General features: G+C 49.1%; 2 protein-coding genes across 11 annotated transcripts in view; one reads left to right on the forward strand and one right to left on the reverse strand.

Moving 5' to 3' along the window:
- Nucleotides 1-110: 110 nt before the first annotated feature.
- Nucleotides 111-7,804, reverse strand: accs (1-aminocyclopropane-1-carboxylate synthase homolog (Arabidopsis)(non-functional)). Its single transcript, XM_029153127.3, has 16 exons — nucleotides 7,665-7,804; nucleotides 6,077-7,389; nucleotides 5,294-5,979; nucleotides 5,151-5,210; nucleotides 4,981-5,051; nucleotides 4,776-4,845; nucleotides 4,196-4,262; nucleotides 3,229-3,326; nucleotides 3,071-3,148; nucleotides 2,761-2,861; nucleotides 2,185-2,274; nucleotides 2,033-2,078; nucleotides 1,762-1,903; nucleotides 1,323-1,465; nucleotides 1,070-1,223; nucleotides 111-988 (listed from the first exon to the last, which is right to left on the reverse strand). Exons 2-16 carry the CDS (start codon nucleotides 6,714-6,716, stop codon nucleotides 579-581), a joined length of 2,856 nt encoding a protein of 951 aa, XP_029008960.1. The 5' UTR covers nucleotides 6,717-7,389; nucleotides 7,665-7,804; the 3' UTR covers nucleotides 111-578.
- The window catches only part of furinb (furin (paired basic amino acid cleaving enzyme) b), a 54,624-nt gene continuing 45,791 nt past the window's right edge, over nucleotides 7,754-16,586 (forward strand). For 3 of the 10 annotated variants that reach the window (XM_029153118.2, XM_055509918.1, XM_029153126.2), the window contains exons 1-2: nucleotides 7,816-7,954; nucleotides 12,993-13,263. In XM_029153118.2, coding sequence (XP_029008951.1) covers nucleotides 7,930-7,954; nucleotides 12,993-13,263 — 296 coding nt within the window. In that variant the 5' untranslated portion in view covers nucleotides 7,816-7,929. Of the gene's footprint in view, nucleotides 7,784-7,815; nucleotides 8,524-12,992; nucleotides 13,264-16,586 lie in introns of those variants that run through there. The other 7 variants (XM_029153119.3, XM_029153122.3, XM_055509917.1 and 4 more) reach the window with 7 other exon arrangements.

A 16,586-nucleotide genomic window follows, 5' to 3' on the forward strand; every position in this document is an offset into this window, starting at 1 on the left:
CTTTCCTTTGTTGCTATGAGACGGCGCCCACAGACCACCTAAAAGCACTGAAATGCACCCTGCAAAAGGAACAGAAGTCAGATTCTCTCCGAATAAAGCACACATGCCGATTCATCTTTTTAAATTTATTAGCTTTACAGTAAGGACTGTGTGGTTTGGCAAAATAAAGTGCATGAGATCACAATAATAAAGATTTACAATCAGATCAGGCTGAGACACCTCAAATGTCTGAAAATAGAATGCGATTCATTTTGGTTGATCTACTTTCGGCTCTCGCTGGGAGTTCGAGTGCACAAACAAACACCCGTCTCCATTAGCAGCTTCAAATTAAAGCCTGGCGATGCAGCCTGAGAAGCGCTCCCCAGTTCATCCACGCCGGCCGTGCCTTGAATTGCTTCTCGTCCTCTCCCCTGTTAAACCGGCTCTCAGACGCTGTTTGTCCTCCGCTCCTTAAAAACAGGTATCAGGCCCTTTTGTCAGGTGTTTGCGTCGAGCTTTTGCTCATTGCCACGGGGAGCACGGAGGATGCCTCTCAGTATTTGGCAGCTACATTCATGCCTGTTTATCCCGCGTTAAGCTCACTTTCTGGCTCTTTGAAGCAGGGCCTTAAATACATCGAGAATTTCTGGGTCCTCCCCGGCAGACAGCTCCGGAGTGTTTTTCTCCAGCCAATCGGAGGAGCGGATCTGGTGCCTGAGGGTACCAATAAGTGCGTCCAGACCCTCTGAGGGCTTTGACGCTTGGCAGTCGAGCTCCTCGGTGGCCATCAAGCCTGTGCCTGGAACGGGAATATCCTCCTCCGTCAGCTGGTCTGGTGACTTGCTTTGGGGTGAGGATGTTGAATTCACAGTCGTGGTATTGTCCGAGTCGTCACTGTCCTCTTTCACTGGCTGTTTCCTCGCCTCGCTGCCTCCTTTAATGCAGTGTGAATCAGGGCTGATACTTATGTCTTTTACTTCTTTTAATGCTTCTCTGATTCGTTTCATGCCTGACGATGATGAAAATACGTATGGAATCAGCATAATAAAAATAACAGCCTCACAGCATTTCTCAAACACAACTAACTGACCGAGATGAAGGTGGTGCTGTTGGTCCGCGAAGACGATGCGGAACCAGCCCGGCGCCGAGCAGGAAAAGGCCTGACCGCAGCTTAACACCACTTTGTGTCTGAGAAAACACCTCCACAGAGACAACTCCTCCTCAAAGGATGACGCGCTGAGGTGCTGAGACAACACGCACATCAAGACCACCAAATAACTGTGTTATCTGTGGCATCAAAGACCTTTAAGCCCAGACACTTAACCTTTATTGGGGGTTATTACCTTTCTGAGGTCGGCCCAGACGAACAGTGCAGCAGGTCTGACCAGGTGGGGGATGCCCATGCTCTTCAGCTCTCCTGTCAGGTAGTCGTAAGCAGCTCTCAGTCTGCGTCTGTTCTCAGGCAGGAATTCCTTGTCGATCCACTCTGCAACACAACGCGATGTGGTAACCGGGGAAGTGCAAATGTAAACAGCGTCACAAGCGTGAAGCACTGCCGAGCCCCATGCTAGCCCCAAGCAAATAAAGCAAATGTGAAGAGCTAAAAAGCTTTGTATTGATGTATTTAAGCCAAAACTTATGGCAGAAGTGCTGATTGTATTTGTGTGAATTCTGACTTGTTTTTACCCAAACCAGGACTATTTTCCCAGTCGTATTTGCAGTAAATCTAACGCAGGTACTGCTGTGTGTTCCCACTATCGCATGTGAAGCTTTGCTCCCTACCTCTGTCCCGAAGAAGCTGTGCAACCTGGTGCTGGGTGGTTCCGGAGATACCGTGGAACGAGCCCAGCTGGGCCAAAGCCTCCACCAGGTCTTTGTTCTCAGTATAGAGCGTGCCTATTCGGATTCCTGCCATGGCAAAGTCCTAGAAGTGCCACCAGAGGAGGAGAATGAGGAAGAGCCATGACAGCAGCACAGGAGAGGCTGAAACTACTGAAACGTAACCAATATAAAAAGGTCCACAGTCGCACACTTGGTGTAGCATAGTACGCACCTTGCTCATCCCCCACATGACATGTGTCCTCATGGGGTCGGGCAAACTAAAATAAGGACACATCATCTGGGGTTAAGAGGCCGCCTCAGGACAGGGTTGTGGAGATTAGAGCCTAATAGAGCGATCATGCAGAGGTCGGGCTCAGGCTGTACCTGTCGACGCTGAGGACGCTGTGAAAGCTGATGGATTCATCAAAGACCGTCAGCATGTAGACTTCATCCACGATGGCGTGGAGTTCATTTCTGGAGCGAGACAGGGACGCAGTGCAGCGTTACAGTGCAATATCTCAGCTTTATGTTTTAATGATTATTTATAACCGAGAATAATGCACCAAATATAAGAGGCTTCCTTCAATATGCCACCCGGGTGTAAAAGCAGCCTGGTTTACGGTTACAGCAGCTCAGAGGCTGCGCGGGTTCTGTGGAGGGAATTACTCTGGCGAGATCGTTTAGAAAACAATAGACGATACTGCAGACTCCATGGCACATGGCTGCACTTGGCAATATGCAGATGGTGAAGAGGGGTGATAAAACTTCATCATGGCCAATTGATATTCTACACACGGGACAGAGCTTTCAGTCGTAAAATTTAAAGAAAAAAAGGGGAGAGGGTTCACTCCAGGAGCTGCATGCAGCTGCCTGGCGATGTGCTTAAGGAGCCACAGAAGTGTGGAGTAGGAGGATTACAGCGTTAGGCCGCAGCGCGAGATAATAACGGAGCAAACATACCTTTTAGCGAACTCCAAGAAGGCCATCATCTCCTCCGGGGTGTAGATCTCAGCCAGGGGGTTGTGGGGATTCATCAGTATCACCCCTCGGATGATCAGCCCCTGAAAGAGATAGCGGCGCCCCGAGTAAATACTGTATAAACAGATGCACTGTATCACAGTCTTTCAAGATAAAACTCCCAAACTAATCTCTGAGGGGGGAAAAAGGGGGGATTTTCTAAAACTCTGCTCAAGCATTTTTAAGTGGTTCGATCCGGCTTAAAATATTCATTAAGCGGGAGCGCTTAAGAAAGCCTCTACTTCTAAATCACCTCCTGCGTAGCGCGTCGCAGGCCTTCCTCCAGCTTCCCCACGGTGAGGTGGAACGCTCGTCCGTCCACGCCGTCAGCCTGGAAGCAGAAGACGCAGCAGCGCGATGGAGCGCCCGTCGACTGGAAACAAACTCCCTGAAACGGTTCAGAGTTCCTACCTCACAGTCCAGAGGAACATGGAAGAGTCTGACATCACTGTAGAGATGCAGATCCTCGGTGATGACGCCGTAGAAAGGAGTGGGAATGAGGACGGCGTCTAAAGACGTGAAATTACAACTTACAGTATAAATGATGCACACACACACACACACACACAGCTTATTAACAAATGAGCATTCAGGTTATTACAGATAATTTTGCTGCTAATTCAAATTCACTCAGCTGGTAATTTTAATAATAATTGCACAGAGGATTGGTTTACTACTCACACGATCCAAGTTGGAGCTGAACGCATGAACATGGGCTGCTTTTCAGCCTAAATTGACTAAAAATAAGGCCTAGATTGCAGCTGCCCAGAATCTAAAAATCTATCTTGTTGAAATAAATATTTTGCATCTTTCTGTTATAATTGATATGTTGATTTTTTAATAAACCAACCTGAACAACACTCATTTCACTATACTGTATGGCTTTATTCATAACCTAAATTATCCATACTACACCTGATGGTTGGATCATTTCATTTATCTTTTAAATGTTTTGTTTTCAAACATATAATTTGACTTTAACCTGAGCCTAAAAATGATTTAACCAGTTTGTCTCTGTCTTGTGTAGCACTTTTCTTCTACTTCTTGCAGTACAGTTGCTCCACATCTGTGCGGGGGGTGGCTTATATTATGTGTCACCGGCTGATGTGGTGTTGTGTTGCCCAGAAGTCCACTACTGCCTTGGCTCTGACAAACTGAGGCTTGTTTGTTCAGTTGGACTGTAGCCAAGTGGGAGAGTGCTGTTATCTTTAGTTGTGGCACAGTATGCATGAAACGCTGAGAGGGACTGGATGGAGCTGTCCAGCTAGAAGTGGAGGAGAGGGACTGGACAGACTCATTACTCCTGCAGGTGTGTGTGTGAGTGAGGGATGCAGAAATACATTATAAAGTTTGAGTATTATGAATAAATGAAATTTACCTTTAGGGTCACAAATGACTGCAGCAATGCACGAGAAGAGGGAACCACATCCATTCATCACCACAACCTACACAAACATAGAATGTTATTAAGACCTAATTAAGACACAGAGGGAGGCCTGACAAACACAGTAGAAATTCCAATTAAGTTGGCAACACTTTCCGCTAGTTCAATTTTAGCATTTAGCATATTTGTGGATGTTAGAGAGCTAATCAAGTCAATTTACTGAATGGCTATAATTCAGACTGTCCTCTGTAGCAAAAACACCACAGTGAAAGAAGAGCTTATTTCTCAGTAATTACATTATTTGCTGAACATCTGTATCAATTATTGGATGAGACTGTCTAATTATACAAATGTGTCTTTGGTGATAAACATGTTTGAATAGCTGCCAATGCGACGCCATAGTATAACAGCCTTCCTATTAAATGCATAGGTTTATACTGTGTTTGTTAACCTGCCAGCTATTTACTGCGTCTGCTATTTACATCAGATGCTCTCTGTAAACTCTTTACAACCCGGAGGAATGCAGCCGTTTGCTTCCACACGTTGTTTCATTACAAGCACGAGCTTCACTCACGTTGTCGGCTTCGAGTGGGTTTGGCGAGCGACAGTAGTGAGTCAGGAATTCTGCCACTTGCTCCCTAAGACTGAAAGAAAACAAGATGAAAGGTTGCAGGGGGGTTAATGTTCACTTTGACTGTGCTGGTTTAAGAGTTACTTTCCATCGGGCCACACGACAAACAGACTTCCCACAGAAAGGAGGGCGCACTTTATTCCCTTACAATTTATGCCCTCTCCAGTCTGGATACTGCAGCAACGATGGATCAACGTGAAGCATGTCAGGCTGTGTCATCTGCAAAGAAAAAAGAAAGACACTTGAAATGATTCATAATAATTTATAAATCTAGACAAAGACTGCAGAGCACTGCACAATGTGACCGCGATGTCTGACCCGTTTGTGAAGAAGATCACAGCATAGTTTGTTCTCACTGGTCCCCATGTTGATTATACCCTGGAAGGTGAAAGAAAAAGGCCCAAATGATCATTATGGAGTCATTTCTAACATTACGAGGTTAATCATGTTTATAGACTCACATCAGGATTGTCTGTGTCGTGGTATTTGTCCAGTCCATATTGAATGAAGCCCTCCTGCAGAATGCCCTGGTGCTGACGGATGCTGTTGCCACGTTTGGACAGGTACGCACTCTGGCTGGCTCTCGGCGTTGCTAAGGAATCATGGGGCATTTCGCAGGCCTCGGCGGCGACCGTCTCCTGAGTGGAAGCAACCGGAGCCGCGGGCGGTTCCGAAGGCGGCCGAGATAAAGGCGAGGAGACGGAAGCGGCGGCCGACGGAGGCGAGACGGGGGCGTCGGCGGCCGGCGCCGGCGCGGCCTGTCTGACTGCGACCAGGGCCCCGGTGATCATGCTGAAGAGGCGGAGCTCGTGCTGGCGCTCCTGCTCCACCCTCCTCGCCTCCCACTGCTCCCTGCGCTCCTCGGCCTGCAGCTCCTTCTCCAGGCGCGCCTCCTCCAGGGAGAGCAGGCGCTCCTCCGCCGACTGCTGCCAGGTCAGGAAGCCGACCAGCGCCTTGTCCAGGCTCCCCTGGGCGCCGCATCTACCGTGACCCCACGACGGTTTGTTGCCACGGCGACGCCTCCTCTGCCTGGTAGATGCTGGGGGGCCCGCTTTCCTGGGCGGCTCAGACGGGTCCTGCAGCACCGGACCCCCTGTGGCCTGGCAAAGCGCTGGGGCAGAACCAGCAATGTTGAGGTCACTAAAACCTGGAAGCAGTAAAAAAAAGGGAAGTGAATCACCTGAATACACATTTTTTTGTTCTAATAGTGACATTAAATCTCGCATTATATCTGGATGAACAACCTGAAGGTGAGGTCCTAGCATTTGTGGAGCTCTCTGCTCGACCGAGCGTGTCCTCCGGCTCCAGGAGAGACTGGCCATCAGTCTCCTGCTCATCTCCAGACCCATAGTACATTTCAGGCGGCGCCACGTCTGGGTTCAACATGCTGTGCTCCACATCCTCACATTTTATATCCAGTGGATCTCCGGGTTTGGGGGGCTGACCAAACAGGAACCCGCCGGAAGAAGCCGGACCGAAGGAGGCCACGGCAGCTCCCTGCAGGTACGACTCGGGCCCACCGGGGTTCTGGAACACCTGTTGAGCGATCACGGCTCCGCCCAGGGAGGAGTAAGTGATGGCCGGCCGGTTGGCCAGCACTCTGTCCATGACGTCATAAAACTTCCAGGACCTCATCTTGTGGTTGTCCTTGATGCGGCGGTACTCCAGCTTCATCTTCTTGATCTTCTCCCGGCACTGGTCGCCCGTGCGGTAGATGCCCTTCTCGCGCAAGATGTGCGCTATTCGGTCGAACACGCGCTGGTTGCGCAGCGAGCTCTCGAGCTCCAGCTGCACCGACTCGTCGGACCACAGCTGGAGCAGCTCCACGATCTCCGGATCGGTCCAGTTGCTGCCTCTCTCGTGCCGCCTGCTGCGAAAGTCCATCGTGCGAATCGCCCCAATGTTGACGTGAGCGCGAGAAACCCGGTGAAAATTAACCGAAGTTTACAAACGCCACGAAACGAGTCCGCCTTCTGAAAATGATCCGGCGATGTCCACAGGTTATGACAAAAGTGACAAACGCGGCGTTTACCCACTTGTTTTCTCGCCGTAGATCAAAAGCGTGCACGCGGCGCCAATACGTGACATCCGCGTAGATCGGTTCACGCCGCGGCTACTTAACCCGGCTCGGACCTATTCGGAACGGAAAAGCCTTGTCCATCCGGTGCTAAAATGTATTATTCATTATTAACATCAAATTTTCAACAACTTGGTGAAATTGGGGAAAGACGCGCACACGGATATCCACATCCGGGTTGACGGCACATGCGTGCTGTCCTTATTCCGGGATAACTTTGGTCCGTGTTAACAGGGGGAGCTGTGGAAAGCGGGCTGTATTTCATAGATACCAGGCTGGGTTAGACACAACCATGCGAGTCAGAGTCAGACTGCGAGCTCTGCGTTATGGCCCCCTCTACCGTACGGTGAGACGTTTTGTCCGCCTGTGAGTTTGTCAGCTAGCCACAAGATGGCGCTCACACACAGCTGTACGGATCACCTGCCTGGAGAGTGGGGACGCGTGATCTGTGTACAGGCGTAGCCAGGAATTAATGTGGAACTGCAAAATAAACACAATAGTCATTAGAGATAACGCAGCAACTATTCTTTGGACAAAACGTTGTGTATTATTATTATTATTATTATTAGCAGTATTTTCATTAATATAATTCTTGACCCTAATACAATTTCTTGCAAATAAATATTATTTGCTGATCGTCATTGTTGATTAAAATATTATACAGTAGCACAAATGAATAGATTTTTAATTGCAATAAAGGTTAACAGTAGAATGCAGAATATAACGTAAAGAGATTCACGTTTAGGTGAGTTTACCTTCGCTTTCCGCAATGTAAAATCTGTGGCTCGCCCCCGTCAACCGCCACGGTGATACAAATCAAGCATACACGTTGGTCCGCTCGGCTCCCAACGTGACGTATTTCCTGGCGAAATGGGTTTGTGGCAGTTTGTTGTCGTCTCCAGCCAGTAGTGGATCGGTATTTAGTGTCGGCTCGTGTTCTCGTGTTCTCTACCTTTTGTGTTGACTTTCCTTGTGCGCGTTAACGCCACCGCGTTGCATTCCGCAAACGAGCCATGTGCAATGACCGGAGCCGTTAAAGAAATAAGTAGGTGCGATCGTTGAAGTTCCCTGGCACAACACAACCATGGTGGTGGCTGCAAGTTGGTGGCGGATGACGAGCGCGAGCGGGTAGTTGACTTCATCACTTTTGGGAGGATGGCTGCGTGCGGATAGCGGCGCCGTTATTACCCGCCCCCCCCACCGGACGTGCGGCGTGAGCTTAGATGGAAAGTTGAAAGTGGAGCTGCGGGAGAAACGGGTGTCTCCGCCCAGAGGGACGAGGAGAGGATGAGGAGCGTGACGACGCGGTCCCCGCGGGCGTCCGAGTAGCCGCGGCGCAACCGGCAACCGGTTGATTGCGTTAGTCCCCCCGTAAAGACGCGAGTTAGATGCGCTCAAAGCGGGGAGGGGAACAATGGGAGTAGCGGCATTTGGGCTGTAGCGTCGAGGCTCCGCCGGCGCTTGCGACCGCCCTCACCAGTCCTCCCAGTCAGGTGAAAACCCTCCCCAGTCTGCACATTGTTTCTGTCTGTTTGCGGAGACATGACTCGGGTCTGCGCGGATTTTGAGCGGCTCCCGACACGTTGCGCCGTTTCCCTCTGAAGTTTCTTGTTGGTAAGATGTTTGCACGTTTTGCTGTATTTACACCGTTGTTTTCTACAGCGTGTCTGCTCAGTTCGTGCTCATGCTTTGCTCTCTCTCTCTCTCTCTCTCTCTCTCTCTCTCTCTCGCTCTCTACATACGCCTACATATGCACCCCTCATCCTCCACTTGTGTTAGACTAAAGGTGGGATTGTTGTAATACATTTCAGTTTGTTTTGCTTCCTGGGAAATGTGGGAAATCAATCTTTCGTTCTTGCGAGACACAAGTGCCCATTTTAAGGAAATCAGAAGCGAAGAGCGTTTCAGACCTCAATTTTAGCTGTTCACACTCACCCACTTGTGCCCGGTGGTTCCGTTCTTTGATATTTCCAGTGTAGCTCCCGCTGGGCTCCCAACAACAAATGAAGTCGGGGGTCACCGGCAATCGAGGGAAACGCGGGGTTCCTTCTCAGTCGGATTCAACCACCTCACCTCACCAAGTAGAGACCTCTCCTTTCATTGTTGGGCCTAAACCTTCTCCCAATCAAAGCAATTCAAATGTTTAATTCAATGTTTACTGGTGTCAGAGGAAGTTGGACTGCACGATTAATACACACGGCCACAGACAATGCCCACAGTTCTGGTAATTCTTTGGCTGCGATGTGTTGGCATGTGGGGATTTAAACACAGTCGTTATTGGGAGGAAAAGCCCGTCCACGGTGGAACTCGCTGAGCACAACATGCCTGTGCAGCGCCTCGGCTCTTTCAGTCACACTCCAACTCGGAGCAATTTCCTCCCTCAGATGAGGATGCGTGGCTGTCAGCGGTGCCTCGAGTGCCGCAGCTCTCGCTCCCGCACCTCGGCTTTTTCCGTGAGAGGGCAGCTCGGAGCACATGGTGGGTGTCGATTTGGCGGGTGGGCAGCCTGAAATAGCGCTCAAGTGCTGCATATGGCGTGTCACGGCTCCGCGTGCTCGTCGTCGCCAGTGGAAATCGCCCGTTCATCCACGCGGTGAGAGGATTCGCTACTCTGCGGAGTGATGTTTACAGGATCTCGTAGAAGTCTCGCTTTTATATGAAGGAAGTTAATTGTATAATCGTATGAGCTCCACGCTGCACACATTTTCCACAATGACAATGAAATTGAGAAGTTCTGGGGCTCAAGCCCAGTCCTTCGGCGACTAGACGTCCCTGCACGAAGTACATCCTGAGCTTCTTAATTAATGCACTGTCATGTTATTCATAATTCTGCGCAACTATTGATATTTTAATCGGCAGCGGAAGAAGGAACGGGGATTTATTTCATTAATCCTTTTCATTTAGCGTCGACTGATGAGGACGATTGTTTTTAAGCCAGCACTAATGTAAGAAAACAGTTTAGAGCAGTCTTGAAGATGAAAATGTCTAACTGTAATATAACATAAGAGCAGCAAGTGACAGCATATTTATAATCATATCAGTATTAGTATTAATATAAATGGCTAGACCTTAATTGCATCATAAAGGGCATTTATCGTGCAGTGTTTTTCTCAGCTTCTAAAACATGAAGTGTGATGCTCACCCGCTTCATGATGACATACCGCCTATAATTGCTGCTCTGCTGACCCGTCTCCTTTTTTTGTGGACGCGGTTAAACACGGCGAGCGGATCAAAGCGCTGAAATCACTTTGTGAGTTTCTGAACACGTCCACTGGAGCAACCGGGTGGATGGGGTGGGGTGGGGTGGGGGGGGGGGTTCTGAGCTACGTCACTCAAGGGCACCTCAGCCGTCGCAGCCGAGCGAGAGCAGCTTATTGCTCATTATGAGTTTTACCTGTCGCTGCGCTGCAGAGCCTGTGCGTTTGGCCGCAGCATCCTCTGCCTCCGCCTCCAGAAGAGGCCGTCGCCCGGAGCCACGCGGCGCGCGCCGACGGGACTCGAGCGTCCCACAGGTCCCGCGTGCACACCTCCAGACTCAGAGGAGCGTGTGCAACTCATTTTACATCTCCTCGTGTTCCTGATTAAAGCGGGCTCTTAAGTTCTGCTGCGGTTTGCGGGGTGACGCCTCTCCCCGCTCTCGGGGCTTTGATGTATATTGCAGGAGTAAGCAGCCTCTTGTTAGCTGCTCTCCGCAGTGTGTTCTGAGCGGAGGTGTTTCAGGTGTTGTATTATTGCGTGCCGCTTGTTTTCTGCAGTGCCGTGTTGGGGACGGGACATCTCACGGCTTTTTTTTTTTTTTTTTTTTTTTTTTTTCTTCTTCCTCTCCTCATCTCATCCTCCCCTTCGCGTCCCTGTCAGTGACAACAGACCCCCCGCTCCTGTTTTTGTGCGGCTCCAGCATGGCGTCTAATGAGCTCAGAAGAATTGCTCGGCGGGACGAGTGACAGCCTCTGGTCATGTTTCCACCAGCTCCCCTGCTGCGCCCAAATCACACCCACTTCTAAATGTATCTGTGAAGTCAGAGATTAATTCCGTGAGCTTCTCCTCTTTGAATAGTCCTGATACGCACCACTCCCCAGAAGCAGGGGATAATTGTTCGAGTAAATGAAGGATGGGAGAATACTGTGTGTTGGTAAAAAGTTCTGATGCGTTCCCCTGTTCTGATCAGAGGGTTTTGGGCAGAGCAAACTGGAGTGTGCAGTGTGTCTATTGTCTTATGGCCCATGTGAATAAGTCATCATATGTTTTTCCCTAAACATTATGCTCAGGCCGTCTCTGCTGCTGTGTGCCGCCTATGTTCCCACAGTGCTAAAAGAAACTGCCACCCACTGCCATGATGACTATTATTCTTTATCTTTAGATGCACATGGAGTCTGAACACACTCGGCCACGGTTAGTGGCACAGCCCGCTCTGCTGCAGGTTCACCTTATCTCGCACAGGACTCGGGCTCCCATTGTTTTTTTTTCCAAAGGTCCCATTAAGAAGACTGAAAGGCTAACGCTGCGTCACAGCCCCTAAAGCCCGCAATGTTTATTACGCGCCACGACTTGAAAGCGTTTGACGGAGCACCACATGCTCCGAAAAGGCAACGGAAGCAACGAAGGGGAAGTGTTAATTTGTCCTGATGGTGGCCAGAAAGATTTTGACTCTGTTGGATCAAAGAGCGTGACAGTCGGCCTTCAAATTCACCAGATGTCCAGTGAGTCAGAAAGAAAAGAGCTCAAAATAAAGTGCTATTTTCTCTCAAGTAGCCTGAACACATTCATTTTCTCTTCACTTTGCCCTTTTGTCCTGAAATAATCGTGACTAATCTTGGCCTCACGGTGGAAATAAAACATTGCCATGAATATCCAGAGGATGAAAAGGACTACTAGGCTTGGATAGCAGAGTTGACGAATTGACCCTGGCTCTGAGCTACGTGAAGGATCAACTAGACCCACTGAAGCAAATGGATTTTAATATTTATGTAAAGGCCAAATTTCTTTCTGACGGCGACAATAGGCGAAACGTGCTCGAGGCCTCGCCGTCACCAAATCTCAGTTGAAGTAAACACCTGCGGGAGAGTTGTGATGTGTTGGACAGCACCATACATCAGAGCCTGGGGTCTTTGCCAAGGGAGCAGTGAAGCTGTTTCAGCAGCTTACACCTTAATAAGCCACTGGGCTTTCTTCTCTTCGTCCACCATCTGTTGCTGGTAGAAATTACTGCGCGGCCACTGCCAGGGTTAGAAATCCTTTCTGGAAAAAACCCTCCCTGCCGCGGTCGGTGTGTGCGCGGTGTCACAGGTGAGCCCACTCCAATTAGTTTGTTTCTGAGGCGCTCGCGTCCCCGGCAGCTCCCGGTTCGCTTCCCATGTCACACGCGGCGGTGCAGCGCTGCTGGGATCAGCACTGGGACTGGAGGTGCGTTTAGACCCTGGAACCCGCTCGCTCGCCGACGCCTCTCTGCTCATTTGGAGTCAGAGGATCCGTCTTTTCGAACGTCTGCCTTGTTTCACCACAACTCGGGAGGTCTCCGGGATGTCCCAGTCTGGAAAGAGTTGTCAGTTCATATAATGGTTTTCTTTTATCACGCTGGTTGCGACTATTCAGTTCGAATACGCTCAACGCGACTTCTTCATATTTTCAAGGATGTGGCTCAATGTAATATTTACAGTAGAATATTTAAAAATTAAGAATATCGCCTGCGTGACACCCTCTTTCTCAGAAGTGTTGCCTTTCTTGTTGCCACTAAAAGCTGTGCACTGGTTTGGCTTGGAGCTCGTCCTGTGTTGCAGCAACATGCCTACTGTATGTCATTATCATACATTACCATTTCATGTCTGAAATAGATGAGGGAGGGTTGAAAAATAATGGTGTTTCTGGGAGAGAGCGCTTGTCGGTTTTGACCTAATATTTTATGCGTCGCACAATCATTAAGATGTGAGTTTAGCGTGGGACAATGCATGACGGCGTCTGTGTGTGTGGGGGGGCTTGGGTTTTATTTTCTAAATGGTGTGTATAGTGGGTAATCCAGGGCCAAGAGTGACCCAGTTAAGAAGTGTGTGTTTTGTTTATCGCTGCCTGTGTCCTCTCATCTCCAGGACACTGTTCTACTTTGCTGCTGGAAGGCAGAGCAGCCCTGCTCCGCCTGCGACGCAGTGACAGACGGACGGATCGACTGCCCCGTGGAGCGTTTTGCTCTTCATGGATGCCCGGGTGGCCCTGCTGCACCTATGGACAGCCGTTGTCCTCCTGGCAGCTGAGCGGATTGATGCAGAGGTCTACACCAACACGTGGGCTGTCCAGATCAACGGGGGGCCGGAGGAGGCAAATCGCATCGCCGGGGAACACGGCTTCGTCAACCTCGGCAATGTAAGTCCAGCTTCCAGTATAATCCATCCATCATATCGTTTCCCACTGTACCTATATGCGCCTCGTGCTTGTAGCACTAGTGCCTTGAATGAGTGTTGTGCAGCTGAGATCAGCATCAGCCAGATGTGACACCTCCAGGCCCCTGTGTGTGCAGCGTGGCCTCCTCCAGTGTGGACTTATTAATCATTTGCACTGTAGCGTGTGTTTTAAAAGAGCAAGTTGCAGAGAGTCAGACCTAAACACAACTCCAAGACAATGCAGGAGCACGTGTGACTTATTGCATCAGAGTGAATTCAAGGCTAAGCCGATAACTGCGTCCCTGTCGCTCCACTTGAGACCTAACTTCATTTCCATGCGTCTCTGCGGCGCCGCTGCAGCGCTGCACACGCCAGTGAACAGCTTTCTGGATTATTTCGCAGGAGTGCGCGTAGGAGGTTCTGCATATTCCCACCCCACCGCTCCCCACCTCGAATAAAGAGGTTTTTCCAAAGGAGAGGTTCGCAAAAATGAATTCAGGCTGATCGTTGCTTTTTTATTTGGTCAGAGATAGAGCTTTTAGTCCGCGTGTTTATTTGGTTTATTCTAACCTGGACCAGAACTGATGTTTAATCGTGTCCATGTGACACATTAGGCTTGTGTGAGGTTTACACTTTATACACATGTGCATTAGTTTAATACTGCACTGGGAAGCTTACACTAGGTATAATGGCCCCTAACAGATTCTTACTTGTAATTTCTTCTGTGAATTCCAGAGAGGATCTTTAGTCTTAGTGAATTGGATAAAATGAAATGTTCAGTATTCTCCTCACAACACGCAATACGTATTGTAGACATTTACCCGAGGACAAATTGTCACGGAGTGGAAAAAGTCACTCTTGACTCGAGTGAGGCGCTTCTTTATGTTTTATATTGGGAGAAATATTGCTTTCTTCCTTCTTCTAATTGCCGATTGCATCAAAAGCGGCGAAGCCTCCAGGACGGCTGTCTGTCATTTGAGCGCGCGTGCCATCGAGCACCTGGCGTCGCACCCTCCTGTTTTATGCCACACATTTCTGAAACAATTGCTCGCCTCCCACCCACCAGCAGAAAGGTGGTGGCTCTGGGCTGCATGACACCACAGTACACAAGGTGTCAGAAAATCTCTTTTAATGATATCTTTTCCTGAAAAATTGCTCTAGTGGGTGCTCTTTTGGCACTTTTGATTTGGAGGGAAGATATCCTGCCTTGGATTTAGATGTCTGCAGGATTCGGAGATGGCGAAGTGGCGTAATGAAAGGAGCCTACTGCAGGAAGGAGCGTTAAAAGAATATGGATAATTGATAGTCCCCTATTGGAAATGGGACAAAATAAGAAAGCAACACAAGTGAGACATGAAGTGACAGCAGCATAGTTAAGAGGGAGTGCAGGAGACAGTATCAACAAAGGAGGACAATGCCTAATGGAGGATGGCATTACAGACTAAAAAGCCCGAGTGTTGGATGACTGAAAGGGAAACACGTGTCTGGAATTAGATTTTGTGGGAGTACATCATTTTGTGATTATTTAATTGTGGCATCTAAATAAGTTGTATTTCCATCTCCAGTCAGTGAGTGAGGGCTGTGACACGCTGGTGTGCAGGTACAGTGCTGCCTTATGTAGCGTTATGGGATGGCCCAAAGTGCATATAGGTAACGTGATATAAGCAAATAAATAGTTTATGTCAAATGACCCCGAGAAAAGGTTTGTTTCTTATGACATGATTTTTCTTCTTTTATTTTGAAGCTTTCTGCAGATTCTCAACCGAGCCTGTTATAAAATATCCAGAGCGCAGCTCGACGCTCCTTCGGCGGCTCCCGCCGCGCTGTTGGGCCCGATTTGTGCACGGTAGATAAAAGAGGTTAAGGGTGTTTGAGTCGGCTGTGGGGACTGATCCGTGGCATAATTTAACAAAAAAAACACTTTTGTGGAGGGATTTTTGGCGCACAGAACATGCCCCTCCTTCAGAAAGCGGCTCCTCGTGTGGCCTCGCGCGGTCGGAGCCGCTCTCTTGTTTTGAAGCGACAGCGCTCCGTGTCATGTTCGCTCGCGCTGCTTTCATGCGTATTCCCATGGCCGCGTGCAGGAAATGCGCCGTCCAAATAAAACATGTTGCCTTCAACAGCGTGGCTTTGCTGGTGTGGTTTGGCTCCACTCCTCCGCTCCTGATGGAAAGGGTCAGTGCACATTAATACAGCTCAGGCGCCTATGAGTGATTATTGATTGATGATTATTGTCCTGCGATGAAACATTGCTAACCTGGTCGGAGGTGTCCCTGCCAGGAAGACGGCCATAAGTTGTAATGATTCGACCAGTACAGAAACGGCGTTGGAATCAGATTTGATGAATGGAGGTTTATTCCTGCAGCGGAGCTGGAATCAGTGCCAGTGATCCGGTGGCCACACACCTTATGCCTTTCAGTCACCTGTGTGTGTGTGTGTGTGTGTGTGTGTGTGTGTGTGTGTGTGTGTGTGTGTGTGTGTGTGTGTGTGTGTGTGTGTGTGTGTGTGTGTGTGTGTGTGTGTGTGTGCGCGTGTGTGCGCGTGTGTGCGCGCGCGCGTGTGTGCGCGTGTGTGTGTGTGTGCGCGCGTGTGTGTGTGTCATGCAAATGTCATGAGAACTTTCTGGATCAGCATTTTACATGTCGTTACTGCACATTGCTACATGTTTCTCTCTAATGTGTCCAACGTTGTGTTTTTAATAATGCTTTTGTGGCTGCGTGGGAGTTCCAGACCAGGGTTTGGAGCTAAATGTCATGTTGTGTTCTTGGTGAGAAGAGTCAGATTCATTGCTTTTATGAGGATGGGCATGCTCTGTGGGCGTTGACAGACTGAATCACCCCCCTCTGTGGAATAGACGTCTAATGCCAGAGCCTTTTCTCCTGTTTCTTTGTCTTTGTTGTTTCTCTCGCTGCATCACTCCATCTGGGTGTTTTCTATTTTTAGACCATTTACTCAAAACATTTGATTATATTGTAATGAGAAATAAAAACCGCCTTGGTTTGTTACCAACTCCTCACCTTGCGCTTCAGCGATCACAGAGCTGGCAGGACAACGCTCTGCTGCCCTTGTGGCCGTTTCAAGGCTAGTGAACTGATTACAGATGTACTACACTATTCCTCTAGTAACCAATATCCCTGCTGGATGTTCTTATTTTTCATCCCACAGTTTCCAGGTTTATGCCATTACAACCTGAAACGCGCATCCACTCAGTGCTACGTGGAATGCAGTGCACTCAAAGACCATGATCCATTACGCATGACACCCAGCCAAGTGTGTGATGCACCAGCCTACCGGCCAATTCTGTCT

This window comes from Betta splendens, chromosome 6 (assembly GCF_900634795.4).
Source record: "Betta splendens chromosome 6, fBetSpl5.4, whole genome shotgun sequence".
Taxonomy (NCBI): domain Eukaryota; kingdom Metazoa; phylum Chordata; class Actinopteri; order Anabantiformes; family Osphronemidae; genus Betta; species Betta splendens.